This window comes from Ambystoma mexicanum, chromosome 9 (assembly GCF_040938575.1).
Source record: "Ambystoma mexicanum isolate Mex_15411 chromosome 9, UKY_AmexF1_1, whole genome shotgun sequence".
Lineage (NCBI taxonomy): Eukaryota > Metazoa > Chordata > Amphibia > Caudata > Ambystomatidae > Ambystoma > Ambystoma mexicanum.
Genome location: NC_090931.1, coordinates 468,204,873 through 468,220,204, shown reverse-complemented (window position 1 = coordinate 468,220,204; position 15,332 = coordinate 468,204,873). Strand labels below are relative to the sequence as shown.

At 45.6% G+C, this 15,332-nt stretch overlaps 1 protein-coding gene across 3 annotated transcripts in view; it reads right to left on the bottom strand.

Moving 5' to 3' along the window:
• NOS2 (nitric oxide synthase 2) overlaps nucleotides 1–15,332 on the bottom strand; it is a 206,535-nt gene that overhangs the window by 38,622 nt on the left and 152,581 nt on the right. For all 3 annotated transcript variants that reach the window (XM_069615011.1, XM_069615013.1, XM_069615012.1), the window contains 4 exons: nucleotides 14,125–14,306; nucleotides 8,800–8,963; nucleotides 7,275–7,485; nucleotides 3,360–3,447 (listed from right to left, as the gene is read on the bottom strand). In XM_069615011.1, the coding sequence (XP_069471112.1) occupies nucleotides 3,360–3,447; nucleotides 7,275–7,485; nucleotides 8,800–8,963; nucleotides 14,125–14,306 (645 nt within the window). The remainder of the gene's footprint in view (nucleotides 1–3,359; nucleotides 3,448–7,274; nucleotides 7,486–8,799; nucleotides 8,964–14,124; nucleotides 14,307–15,332) is intronic.

Below are 15,332 nucleotides of genomic sequence, written 5' to 3'. Positions count from 1 at the left end.
TTCACACCACCCTCCCAATTTCAGCAATGTGTCCCTTAGGTGAATATCTTGTTTCTCATGGGGGGCATAAACTGCAATTAGCTTGTAGAGTTGGTCCCTTATTGTACCCTTGAGCACCAGATATCAACTTTCAATATCTTCATACAGATGTTGTTTCTTAAAGCCAGGCTGTGGCTAAGCAGAATTGCCACCCCCCTTTCTTTCCACTTAATGCATAAAATTGGTTGGGGAAGGCCTTGTGTGACATCCTCCTTTCATCCTTAGGGAGGAGATGTGTCTCCTGTAAGAACACTATTGCTGCCTGCAATTTAACCAGTCTACCCAAAATTGAGAGACGTTTCGTCAGTGAATTTAATCCCTGTACATTCAGGGTTACAATCGTTGCCTCAGCGACCAAACTATCTGCGGGACCATCTATCATTCGCTTAAGGGCTTTGCCCCTTTCCCCATTCATGATCATCCCGACCCTGATCCAAAACCTTATCACCAGAACTCTAAACGACACCTTTTCCCCTACCCAACTCACACCCCTGTCCCAACCCCCCTCGCTATCACCCCCTTCCTCTCCGCAATTCTCCCTTTTCCCTTTAACCCAGTGTGGCCAGGATTCTCCCAACTCCCCTCCCCAACATGGTCCCACAGGGAGTTGGGCATTATACACTCCCGGAATTCCCTACGCCAGGATACTTCCATACCCTGAGATGGATTCCAAGATGTGTCTACCTCCCTCCTCCATCCAGGCTCTCATTTTACCTTGCGTGTCAATGTATTACTCTCCTCCCTCCCTCGAGACCACCTTATGGTACGCTGCATTCTTGAATTTATTGCACATCCGCTGTTCATACCTTAGTAATTTCTTGTAAGGGCCTGTCAATTTTACTTCCCTTCCAAGCCTCATTCTTTTGTCCGTTGACCATTCCGACGGTCTGGCTTCTTGTTTGGAGCACCTTTGTTTAGGATCCTGTTCCTCTTGGTTCAGGTCCTCTTCCTTTTGCAGTAGCGATAGTCCCTCTTCACACATTGTGGTCCGGTGCTGTTTGCCTTCCCAAGTAAAGGTCAGCCCGAAAGGAAGGTCCATTTGTAACCTATGTGTTTGGCCATTAGGACCTGCATGACCGGCTGGATTAGTCTTCTATTGTGTAGTGTTGATAGGTCTAGATCCTGGTTTAACTGGATTCTTCCTTCAACGTGTACGAGGTCAGAGCTATTAACACATCTCGGGACAATGTGTATTTTACCTTCAAGTTGGAATTGTAGGCCGAAAGGCTACGTCCATTTGTACTCAATGTCCCTTTTCAGGAGTTCTTCGATAACCGGTTTCATTTGCCTCTGCTTCATTAAGGTGGACTGTGTGACATCCTGGTAGCTCTGCATCTTTCTATCCTGGAATGCATCTGTTTCTTTTTCCATGCCACACCCAGAATTGCCTCCTTCGTTTTAAAATCTTGTATTTTGGCCACAATGTTGCATGGGAGTTGGTCCATGTGTATTCTGGGGCAACCTACTCGGAGCACCCTGTCAATTTTGATGTCCTCCTGTGGGTCGGATGCAGGATTCAATGTTGTCCCCCTCTGACCCTTCCTTCAGGAATCAGATATGTAGATTGCCTCTCCTGCCTCTATTTTCCAGGTCCTCACACTTGAGCTGTAGTGTTTCAGAAGACTCTGTGAGCCACGCCAAATCCTCAGACACTCGAGGGTCCTCGATTTCAAGTCATGATCTACTGTGTCACCCAGGCTCGCTATATTCCTCGTGTTGTCCCCTATGACCTCTGACATTTCCTTTTTTAGCACCACCATTTCAGATTTGAAGGTTTCTTTTATGTCTTCTTTTAAGGACTGCAGCGAGCAGAGTAGGAATTCAGATGTCAAGAGGGGCCCAACTGTTGGCATATCCTCCATTGCATTGTCCTCCCCCTCAGTGCCCTCCAAGTGTGCTGTCATCCCTGCCAGGTTCAAGAAGGCCCAAACTGTGTTGTCCTTGCCCCTGTGTGCCAATTTCATCATCACAGTTTGCAGATCTTAGGACCCAACAGGGCTCCTCTCCAAGTAGACCAGGGGCTTGTGGTATGGGGAGGCACCCTGCGAATTATGGAATTGCCAAACGTCCAGGTCCCGCTTCAGCACAAGTTGGGGCGCCTGTTCTATTCTTGGCGGTCTGTGATGCAGGGGGTGGGGGATGTGGTTATGGGGGGGAGGAGGGGTGCCTCCTGATCCTCTGATTCCAGGCCTCTCTTGTCGTCTCTGGCTTATATGTCTCTTTCCGCACCATGGCCCTGCCAGGGCAAGATCTCTGGCCACCCCCCAACGGTGTTCTCCAGAACCTCCATTCCCTCGATGACGGCCTGGCTCTTCAATCCTAAAGGTGAGCTCACCAGATCTATGTGTGAGCGGAGGGCAGGGAGGTTGGTGCAGAAGGTCACTCACTGCGAGGGGGCAAGACGCTCCATGCAGCCCCGCCACAGCATCTGCCGCCATCTTGGTTGAGGCTCTGCTTGCCCTTCTTCTCTTTATGCCCATTGACTAGGGTCCTGACCTTCTGTTTTCAGCTTTTGGGCCACATGCCGCTCATCAGCATGCCATACCATCTGCGGCGGGCAGCGGTGAACAGTCTCTGCTGCCTTTGATGGGCACCAGTCCTGCGGGTCGAGAGCGGTGTTATAGGGACGCGTTTGCTCGGTCTGCCATCTTCACGTTAGCTGTGTTTAAATCTTTAAGGCTTTCTTGACCCTTATAGGATTTTAAACTTCATTGATCTTATGCCACCAGGGTTTCAACATGTGGTGTCTACTTGTTGTCATGACTAGGGGACAGTAACAGGGTGGGAAGAATGAATTCTCGATGCAGGGTTTTACTAGTTACCCTTTCTTTACCCATTTTTGTTTTCTTTCTAAACGTATGTATGTTTTGTTTTATCCTTATGTGACTGTATTTTTGTAAAATGACAAAAATCGAATGTTTATGATAAACCTCCTTTAAGAAAAGGCAGTGACATGTTCGTTTGCCAGACGTATCAGGAAAAAATAAAAAAAAAAGTGAGAGTTCTTCATAATACCCTATTAAAAGGTAAAATATTAACACAGGTCTTCTCTGACACTTGTTTCTTCTGTTGTAAAATGTGCCAGTGACAAATGTATCAGCTACAACTGGCTGAAAGGAAAGAGTGATAGCTTAGTTCAGGCGTTTTGCTAAACACGAGTAAAGCCTTCTTGACTCTGGGCACAGTGGTTAGAAGTACCTGAATGCTTTATCTTCTTGGCTTTTGATGATTCCATATTACAATGTATTTGCACAATTTCAAATATGTGTAGAGCACGTATTGAGGTGTGCATCCGCAGTAAGCACAGAGAAGGGAAATACCTGCGCACAGAGCAGTGGATGGTTTCATTGAGACCGATGGTATTCAGCCATGTGCTGCAAACACCGTGATGCAGAGGACCGTGGCCACCTGAAGAATAGGAGATACATGGCAGGTTGAGTCTTTGCATTTGAGATGGCAATGCTGTAATAAGGCATTTAGAATACAAGAACATATATGAGCGTGTGAGGAACATGCAGACCAGGGCATATTAAAGCATTTTCTTGAAAAGGCAGCATTCCCGAACTACCCCACAGGCAGGTATTTTGATGGCCCCTCTCCTATGCCTCTCAAGAGGGTTGCTAGTGCTAGCCGGAAGGAATGTTCCTTTGAGCCCTCTTGCGGAGAGGGCCTCGTTATTTTTTAGAACATGGCGGTTTCCTGCAAGGTTTTTATCTGGGGCGGCACAGGGACCACGTCTGAGCAGTAGGGCCACTAGTGCTTTAGATGATTGCGGCGTGTATCCGTAATGTGCAAAACAGAGGCGCAGTTCAGTCATGCCCTTTCTTACATGGATCAGGGTACCATATCGATGGCGGGGAGTCCACGTCTGATACTGACAGATCATTCTTTATTGCTGGCTCCTCAGAGGTGAACGATAGTGACCTTTCCTAACACTTGTGCTGTGAAAAGTAGGAATGGGTGAACTTTCCACAACTTTAGCCTCTTTTTGCATTTCATCAACCTTTGCATACATCTTGCCCTTGAAAGGTCAACATTGTTTTGGGTGGAATCTCGCATTGGGTGTAAAAATCCTGCCTAGTGCAACAGAAATGTCACCAAACCAGGATGCCAGAAAGCCCACGTGCCATGATTGGCTGGATTTCAGCCTATCAGCAGGTGTCAAAATGGGGGGGGGGCAAAACCTTCCTCCTGCCATGGCCAACCTAATTAAACATCAATGGCTCCATAGATCCGCCATGGCCATTGTCAGTTCCGCTGATGGCAGCACATACTCATGAGAGTTAACTGAAGCAGGCCTGCGAGAGGCCTGGTTGCAGTGCTGACAAAGGGGACAGGAAACCCAACTCCTTTTTGATATGCATCTGTGTCAACCTGAAGTCAGCTGCCACCTCTTAATATCAAGGGCAGTGAAATGTCATGTCTGGGACAACTGTTTACAGTAGGGAACCCCCACAGGGGGACCACTTTCAGAGGGTAGGAGTATGTGATTTGATGGAGACAGAAGACAGAAGTCTGTTCTCACCACAACTTCAAGGGAGAACAGCGGTTTGATCAGGAACCACACAGAGCTCAATTAACCAGAGATCCCCTTTTAGCCACAACAGACAGGACGATGGGTGGGACTTAGTAGTATAGGTTTTCATCCCTTTACCTTTTCCTATTGCACAGCACTTTTTTTATGACCTCACGCATAACAGAAGATTGTTGGTTGGGATGCCAGCACCAATCACTGTGGTCCATTTTGCTTTAAAGGAGGGCTGAGCCCCACTCTTAGAAGATCGTCTGAAGACTTTGCAAGGAGTAGCAAGAAGAACTCATTGGGACTCTGGCTGAAGGTACAGTCTGCCTTCCATTTTCCACCAGTGAAGGAAGGCCAGGAAATCCAAGAGGGAAGCAAGATCCCGCCACTAAATATCTGCCAGCGAACAGGGGGAGATACTGAATCCAGAGGACCCTCCAAGCAGCTCCAGAACTGGTACCCAGCCAGCACACAGTGTGCCCTGCTAGGCTCTGCAAGCACGCTTCCTAAGTGGGAAGTGCCAGAAAGTCTCTGAACCAAATAAAGGACAAGGCTGTTGGCTGCAACACTCTCCTCAGCTTTGGGCCGTCTGCCTTAAAGGATGACACAAGCCCAGCCAAGAAGCTAGGAGGATTGCACCAACAAGCATCAATCAGCATCCAATTTTAAGAACATTTTCGAGGCAGTCCCGCCCCTTGAGCTGCAAGCGACTGCACTGCTGACTGTTGTGATGCTACAGTTACTCACGCCATCCGAGACACCTTGATTAGTGCTTCAGACCCGCCAACCAGCACTGAGACAAAGATTCCTGACCATGAGTTGCTGTGTAGGCTAGAATGCAGCCGTCTATCCACCCTCACTCGCCAAACTTACTGCCGCCTGATACCTGCAGCTGGCTCCCGTTTTGAACTCTGTTGCAGAAGCTGTGAAGAACCCTGAAACCGACTTCACGCTGTCGAGCACCAAGAACTTCTACAATCACAAGTTACATTGTGGTCTGTCCCCCTGGTCCTTCTCCGAAGGCCACTAGTGACATTTTATGACACATTGCTCCCTTTGTGCTGAAACCAAGTATCCATGAACTATTGCAATTCATTACTTTACCGACTATTCTCATGTCAGTATCCTGAGTGCATCCCCTTTCCTTCTTGAAACTGTCTGTTCTCTGCATTCATTTACAGGGTGGGTTGTATTTCGTAGTGTGCAAGAACCGTCTGTTGTGATAATAATAAAGTAGAGTTTTTAAACAACTTTGATTGGACAGTCCCTTTTATCATTGGGTAATAATTGTATTTTTGCTGTATTGCAACTAACCAACGATCCACAACCTTGCGGAGATAAGCCTGCCGTTCCAACCACGTTACCAAAATTGGACCAAGAGATTTATAATTTATTTGTGTTTCCAATCTGTTTGGATCCCTTCTGGTGTACTAGAGGTCTATGGCTGATTGATGGTTTAGAAACCGATATTCATCCCTGGACCCCTGGTACCCCGGTAGTTGATTTGTCATAAGGTGACATTCTGCTTCTGTGATGGTGCTGATATTGCCAGAGTGCGGGTATCCGCTCCAAATTCTGAACAGCTGACGACAGAATCTCTGCTGATTCCAACATTTGCTTTCATGGTACAATGGGTGGAAATGTTTCCCCTCCGTAATCAAGAGGCATTTCTGGATAAATATCTCCTGCCACAGTCATTCTACTCTTACTTGCTTTGCCAGCTTGGTGTGATGCAGTGCTTTGGGCAAACGGTCTGCCATGGTCACATTAGCAGATATGGAAGGGTTGACATGCGACCCTTACTTCCTCCTTTTGTGCTCTACTAGTCAGATGATGCAGTGGAATAGGTGGCAGCAATTGACGGACACAAATTCAAGGGTATTGATTCTGATGAACTGTGTACCACTGCCATAGACCTGGAGTTAGAGATGTCTGAACCAGATAGTGCCTAGATTGGGGGTAACCAGGCTTTTATAATGATGTTTTAACTTTTCTATGGTTCATGGGGTGGAGAAAGGGTTCTACAATATTGCTCCAGATACTCGACTGATCCTTCCTCTTCTAGTGCCCTTCAGATACAAAACAATACGCCACAGATATTCACAGTGGCAAATACAGCCTTATCCTCATCCAAGCCTGCTTTCTAGCTAAGATACAAAGATGACTCAAACTGCACAAAAAATATACATTATACTTCATCTTCCATCAACAATAGCAGCACAGGTAGTGGTGAAAGATCATCCGGCTGGTCACATAATAAGTAACCATCTGTCAGCAATATGAAGAGAAACTGACAGACTGAACAGGACTTAGTGGTCCTTATTTGTTGCCAAATTATGTTTCTTTTAAAGCAACCTGACCATAGACATTGTTTGCATTAAGAGCCTACAACTCAATATTTATAGTCTTCTATGGATCGATGGTAGCAATGTTTTCCTTCGTTTTGAAATCTAGAACAAGAGGGTGCATGAATACTCACTGGAAGGTGCCTCTTTGCATTGCATGCAGTGTTGAAAGGTGCATGTGAAGTGCTTTATAAGATGTGTAATATAATTACATAGCTGTTTTCAGTGTTGAAAACAAACGTCCCTTATATTGGTGCTCTAATCTTCCTGTATATCTCATGTTATATAAATAGGACTTGTCAGTCAATAATCGTCATGTCCTTATGAAATTGAAAGTGTAGAAAGAATGAAAGAAGTATGAGCTGTACCTTTTGTCTTGTAGTTGACCACGCCGACTGTCAAGTGGATCTCTCCGGGCACCAAGTCCTGTGAGGAGCTGATGGAGTAGTACCTGGCCTTCAGAGGAGGCAGCTGGGTGAGCAGGAACGTCGCTGGAACTGCGATGGATGGAAATTCCTCTAGTGCCTCTAATATATTGGGATAGTTGAACCTTTTCCATTCATTGTACTCGTCTAGATGCTAAAATCAGAAGTCCCCAAAAGAAGATGTCATACATTAGGTGGTAGAAGCATGAACACGTTCCAATAAAAGGCCAACAGCACTACAAGGATCATTAGCGGAGCCACTGATATGTGATCACCCATTTCAAGGAGCCGGTGAATTGATTTCTTTACTCTGGTCTAACGGATCCCTTTTCTCCATTAGATTTAGGTTTTCATTATTAAGTCTTCCTTACACCACTCTCTTCCATGCTTAATGACAACTCATAATGCATTCACAGCCTGTCGCCCTTCCGTATTAACAACATGTTCCCAAATCTATAGGATCTGTGGCATGATTGAACATGCCCAATAGTGAGTGGCAGAGGTTGGAAAGTGGCAAACTTTTATAGGGTCCGGGGTTCATGTCCTTGTGGATGCGGTGTTTAAAACATGGGCGAATGTCCAGCTTGTCTTTTTCTTTTCCCACCTAGGTGTAGGGTTTTTCACAAATGTAGTATTGCGCATGGGGACAACTGTATGGACTATTTGGGCTAAGTGCAGGGTATTTTAGACCACAAGGCGTGGAACACGGAGATCACTTTTCGTTGGTTCTAGCTTCAATCTGCATCAGGTTGCATAGCAGTCTGTTATCCCTGTGTTCCATCAACCAAACTGCCTTAAGAGGAATGTCCTGCTGTGCTGTCTATGCGCTTGATTGCCAGTGAAATCTAAATCTCGGTCGAACATAGCTCAGCCATTCATGTGAGAGAAGCAGGGACCTGCCAATAACGGTAAGTGGGCTACTTACTGACCTGACAGCTAACAATAATGTATTCCCTTCCCCAACCCTCAACAGTACTACAGACATGAATTGCTGCGCTGCGGAAGAAACCAGGAAGGGGAGGGGATGCAGAGCAATGCTGTGGCCCCAATGGGTGTGTGGTAGGACTTTTTACAAGCATAGCACTTACCTGGCATGACTTTACCCCTAGACTCATCACCCCTCACTTGGGCACTTCCTTCCCTCACCAATCCCACCTGATGCTGGTTCCCAGAGTAGATTGTTTCCACTTCTGTTTGTCAAACGTATAGGTCTGGAAAAGATCAGGGCCTAAGGTAATGTTGGGACTGGCGGGATTTGGGGCTAGCTATAGCCTTTTGGTTGTAGGCCCTGAGCTTCTATCCGGGGCTACAACCAAAAGACCCGGGGCTATATCCCCCTCAGCCCCCCCTAGCAACGCCTCAGTGTTCAATGTTGTTCACAATCCGTACAATCCACATTCAACTGCTTCAGCCCATGCCCCCTGTGACCGAACCAGGTACCAGTTTGAAAGCATTTGCCGGTACTCACGTGACTCAGGGAAGCAAGCCTAGCTCGGTCTTTTTCCTCAGTTGCCAGCAGGCCGAGCTTCTTAAGCAGGAGTTGGGAGGGTGGTGTGGTTATATCCAGGAAATAGGTCAGTGCCTGGGTCACTGAGCAAGGGGGGATTTTCTGGTCTCTTGTCCAGTAGTTACCTGCATGTGTGGAAAGCAAAGGAAACATTAACAATCCAAACTGCCAGCAGTTTGTCTATTTTTAAAATGTGTACCAGCCGTAAAGACTGGAAATACTGTGGGAATACTTGCTCACTCGTATGGATAGATTGGCCGCAGAGCCCCAACAGCAGACGTCCTTCATGCTTTCAGTAACCTAGATGTTGCTTACTTGCAGCCGAAGGATGTCACATTTTAGTTTGGGCTATTAAGCGGCACCTAAGTGTCTCCTATATGCGGAAAGCATTGTATTGGAGTTCAGATAAGAGGCGATGACATCTGTAGATTGACACAGAGCTTGTGGGTGTTGTTTGGTTACTTACCCACCCATTGCATACCAATGGCCATGCTAACCCTGTGGCTATTCCCACTCAAGACCTGGCAAAAACACCTTCCCCTCACCCCCTCACCTCCCCAGGATCTGTTTGAGATAGCTCTAACAATCAAGAAGTGACATCAAAGGTTGGCCTGCCAGTGTTATTTCTAAGATGTGCTCTGGGAGTTAATGGTTTAACTGCAGCTGTGAATGTGCTATTGGTGTAATAAAAATGTCTTATCCAAGTATGCTTCAACCACTTGATTAGTATATGTTCCTTGCACTGAAGTCTTGTTAAAACAAGCATTGCCATTGCTAAACGTTTTGGCTTGTGAATAAGTATTAGATAGACATATGCCAGGCAATACCTTCATATGCCCAGGTAATCACACAATGTTCCAAATTTTGCCAACTTGTGCTCAAGTGTCACTATTATGGCAGTGCCTGACAAATGCCTATGCCAGGCCTACACAAAAGCAAAAGCTGGTGGCTTTACCAGTGCTTGTTCTGAGTTTTCTTCTGTTGGCCAAGAGGAAAGTGTTAGGGGAACCTTCTGCAAATCAGACTCTCAATGATCGTTCCTCATTCATGACATTTCCACTGCCTGTCTCATGCTGTATAACTTTGTAGTGCCATAAATACATTACCACAAATGTAACCTGCCAAAAGACTGGTGTCGAAGTCCCAGCTATGCATTTTAGGTTTTGGTGGTGAAGCAAAAAAATAGTCTTAATAGTGGTAGGTGGTAAGTGTATGGAAATTCATCTGCATTACTAGTATGGCTTAGTTCTCTCCTTTTTGTTTTTGATTTGTTGAAATGTGAACATTTTGAAAATGGGTTCGTTTCAATTGGTTGCTTGTGCTGTAAAGTAAATGACAGAGTCCTATATGACCAAGTCTTGACAGCAGAATGTTTGTTTGATCTACTTTTTTTGGTGTGAAATGTGTGTCTTTTTTGTGTTAACTACTTTAATGATAGTTATTACTTCTAGTAATTAGTTCTAAAATTATTCTTTTTATAATTTGCTTAATACCAAAGAGGTTTCTGAGGACAGACCTGGGATTCGAACCTGTGTTGCTCTGACAAGCGCGTTGCCACTGAGCTATAATACCCTTGTGAACATTATCGGTGTCCTTTAGTCATGGAGTGAAGTTTTTGGGATTTTTGGTGAGCCTGTTGGGGTATTTCGTGGCATAGTGGTGAGCATAAATATAAGACTACCTGATATTTTTATATCGGGATCATGAGAGGTAAGCCAAAACCGGACCTGGTGCACCCTAAATCACAATTCTATTATCATGTGATATTATATCTGCAATACCACTTTGGTGGTAAACCAGCATACACTCAGCAGGACACCTGAATGCTGTTGTTTATGTAATCAGGGACTGATATGGACCAAATCCACAGTGATCCGTTTTTATCTTTGTTGGAATTCGGAGCCCTCTCTTCCTACACTACTTTCCCCATTTCCACCCCTAGCCTAGTCTCTCTCCTTTCCGCCATCACGTCCATTGCCTTCTTCCTCTTATTCTCACTGCTGCTACCCTGCTGCTCCGACTTCCCTGCCCATTTTTCTTCGCTCTTGATCCTTCTCCCATGCAGTCTGAGCTCCTTCTTCCTATTAGCAACCTCCACCGTTCAGCTCGCGTCCTTTGCTGTCTTTGTTCCTCCTTACCCTTCTCCCCTTTGTGTTCTTCAGCAATTTGCCCTGTTCTGTCTCACCTACCCGCCCCTCTGCTGTGTTCTTGTGCCTGTCTTACCTGCAATCAGTGTTTGAATTGGATCCTGGCTGTGTTGTGCACCTCATTTTCCGCTCCACTGATTGCCATTGACCTTGTGCTTCGTGATGTATTTTGCATTGATCTACTTGCAACCTTGATTGACTCTGGACCCTTGCTGTGTTGTGCACCATTGATTGACTTTGACGTTGGAGCTCTGCTGATGCTTTTACATGAATTCCTGCAACCACTGATGGCCTTTCTAGAACATATTTTGTCTTGCCTGCCTGACGTAGCCCCTCATGACAACAGGTGAGGCTTTCTCCAGCTTGTAGTCACCCTTACTTGCCTGTCATAATTATATTTTCAGTGTCCCTTACTTGCAATTCACCTACTCGTCCCTGCACTTTTTAATTGTTGTTGCATGTTTCCCCTCACCCCCACTACCTCACTCCCCTTCCTCCTGCTACCCACCCTTTCATGTCTCAGCACTTGCACATTCTAAATCATCACATGACCAAGTCAGAGCGCTTTGTTTTGTATCTTGTTTGTTTTTCTTCCCTTCTTCCCCCTCCCTGCACCCCCTGTCTCCCCCATTCCTCCACCTCATGTTATAGCACCTTCCTCGTTCCAAATACTTCAAAAGACTTTTTAAGAACGTTTTTTGTTTTTGTTGTCCTCCCGCCTCTCCCCTATACCTCCCCTCCCTTGTCTTCACGCGCCTAGAAACACTATTTTTGCTGTACAGTGCCCATTACAAACATCCAATAAATAAATAAATAAATATATGAAAGGCATGAGATCATGCAAGACTGCTAAAGGAGCCTTAACCTTCTTGTCAGTCCAATAGCAAAAGAGAAGCCACTTGCATTGGTTCTGCTTTCGAGTGTATTCTTTCCTCGCCACAGACATGACAGCAATGTTCTTATTTGAGATTCACAGGTGGCTGCAGGCTCACTTCACCGGTACCATGCTCTCAAGTGAAGCGATTGGGGGGGAATACACCCTTTCTGCTGAGTAAGGTGATCCGACACCTGAAAGGGCTTCAGGGACCTTGCTACAAAGAGCTGCAAGAGGGTTGAATACCAGACCTGGTGAGGCTAGGTATGACAAGAATCACACAGGAGTTGATCAATGACTTTAACCTCGGACGCGCCCTCAGAATCGCAGCTAAGACATACAGAGACCTGTTCAACCAATCTTACAGGCAAGCGCCCACCAGGTAGTTGAGGCCATGGCCCGGATGGAATGTGTATTGCGGACACTGAGCTTTCTGGAGCGTGGAAATTAGGTTTTCTTTGTGGAAAGCCCTAGATTTGGGAGATTCTCTGGGGTGCTGAGAGCTTGAGGATCCATCTGTGATGGAGTCTGCTCAGAGCATCTGCTGTGACATCGCTCTTTCCCACCCAAGACACTGCCAAAAATGGACGTTGGTACTGAAGTGCTCAACCTCATGCCTCTATTGCTAGATTACAGAGAAGAACGGACTTAATGACCACTGCTTTTCCAAGTAGAACATGGCATCATGTTGACTGTGACCACGCAAACAACCTTTCTCTGAACCTAGGGAAAAAAGAACTTCAGTGCTAGAAAGAGGGCCTTTAGTTCCAGGTACTTGATGTGGTGGAGCCTATCATTGGGTTTGTGGAGGATGTGTGTCTACAGAGTCAGGCAATGTAGTATTTGTTTCATAAAGCAACGTTGTGATGCCTTCATGGATGAGGTGAAACAATGTTTTTGGTTGTACGCATTTAGCTGTATGTTTCTGTATGCACTGACGCCAATGGTAGCTACAAGAACAAACACAAAATAGTGTAATGAATGCGTGGGGATGCTTTTGGTCTTGTGCAGAATGGAGTTGACTTAGCAGTTTAGGCTCTTCCTTTTGGGGTGTGACCAAGCCCCATTAGCATATGGTTTTCCCTTTCTGTGACAGCACATGTGAGTGAAAAACAATGGCCTGGAAGGCTGCCAAGAGCATTGGTTTTAATTATGATATGATAGGTAATTTATACCGAGCCTTTACACAAGTGTTTCTAGGTGTGAAAAGACAAGGAAGGGAAGACGAGAGATGACAAAACAACTATCTTACTAGGCCTTGTGTTATTCAGATCATGCAAGTGGTGGGGACGGGGGGGAGAGGGAGAGAAGTGCCAGGGGCTAGGGGGAGGCTTCCATCCTGCCTTACAAGGTATAAGAAGTCACCCCAGGAGATATGAGGAAGAGCAATCACCTGGGACATTAGGACCTGATTTTCCACTTACACCACGACACGCGTAGCGTAACTGTAGGTTACCACTTCCCCTGGTTTATCTATGTGCTGGTGGCTTTTTTTCTGGAAGTGACATCCCAGATGGTGAAATCACGTGACATTTCACACCAAGTATGGACCATTGTATGTTTTCTGGGCAATTACCTCTTTAGACTACAACATGTGAAACACTGATTGGTATGAGGTAAAAAACACTTGATTACTAAAACTGTTAAAATATGGAGGTATGCTTGCTTTTAGAAGCTCAGTAATCACAATGATCCCAGTTTTTGCTTGGCAGTCCACAGGGGTTGAGTGCAGAAACATAGGGATGTCCATTGGTGGCCTCCGGTGACACATATGCTCTTTGAAATCTGCCCACTATGATGCTACTGAATGACTGAACGTGGAATGCCTTCAAAAATGGAAAATAGCTTTGTTGGGTGACATTCAACAAAGATCACCACAAAACGAATACGGATACTAAATGAGAGCTTACACAACATAGCTTATTTTCGACAACACATTGTAAAACATTGCTATTTAAAATGAACTATTGCTTGTATGCTGTTTTGAGTGCATATGGCAGTATCTGCCAGGTGCTCTGGACATCATCCTACAAAAACGCTGTGGTTATTGGCCATTATTCTCGCCTTCTGCTTGTTTTAAAGTCCTGTAGATCCTGCGTCACAAACCGTAATGCAGATATCATAATGTGTTTGTTGTTCTGGCAAACACCTGTTAAGACATTCCTGAATCAGAAGAGCTTGGTGCAGTGGCACTGTCACATCGCTGGCTTACCCGATCCCTGCTCGGTCACCCACCCCATTGGACCTGTTAAAACAGAAGCTCACCCTGATCACTGCGGGTTTCCAGGCGAACCGTCTGGTGGTTGTCGGGGGCGTCCTTCAGAAGCGCCAGCAAACCGTCGACAAGTTCAGGCTGGTTGCCAGGGAACACTCCGACGTGCTCGCCCGGCAGATAGCGCACGTCCTGGTTCTTCCCACAGGAAAGCTTGAGTAGGATTGTGGCGCGGCTGAGTGCAAACAAAAACAAAGCGCATCCAATGGTTAATTACGTCAACAGGATTTCCCTTTGGCTGACCTCCTGAGTAGTGGTGCAGAGATTAAAGCCAGATCATTTATCCAAAGCTCTGGGGATGTGTGTTGTGCTCTGACAATGAGCACCATTTTTCCTAGTCCTAGACACACCTCTGGTGGTGGCACTTACACTGTTGTGTGGTACGCCTCCTTGTTCCTGAAAACAAGGAAATGGGTGCTTTTTGAAGTGTAAAACACAGAGATTTGCCTCCATGAAATCCTGGTGAGAGGGTTTTTTTTTTAATTGCATATTTCTTTTAAGTCTTGTCTATAATTACTGTGCCGGGGCAGGCACAAGTGTGAAATGGAGAGTGTTGATGGGCCCTTTTGCCATTATCACTCCAAAGCCCCGCATTCTGTGTATATGCCACAGTAAAGGCCTGCGCCACATAAGCCTTATTGTTTTCTAGCTAGTATGCAATGAGTCTAAATTGACAAGAAAACAGTGAGGTAACACTGCATACACACTTGCACATTTTATTTAGAAGATGCTTGTGTGAAACAATTCTGTGATGTGAAGACAAGTAGGGCAATACACTGATGTCTGGTTGTCTTGTCTGCACCTGCGTTAGAACGTGCTATGTATCAGGGTGTTTTAATTCATGTGGGGACCAATGGTTGTTTAAAATGAATGTTGAAAACAAGTAAAAGGGGTGTTTTGAAAAAATGGAGACAAGCATGGGTATAACTTTAGACTGAGAGTGACACCATCAGGGACACACCACAAGTGCTGTCAATTTTAAAGTGATGTTCCACAGCTGTGTCCTGGTTAACTTATAAGAGTAGAACAAGAGAGGATTTAGTCTTGCTAAATGAATTTATGGCGTGGTTAGTAAGGCTTACATAAGGTACGGATAGTTCAACAGCAATTAAACAGCATGTTTTACAAGGGCGGTAAAAGGAATGAACTGCAATCAGTTTTTCAATTTTTAGAAAAAATACATATTTTCTGAAAAACCATA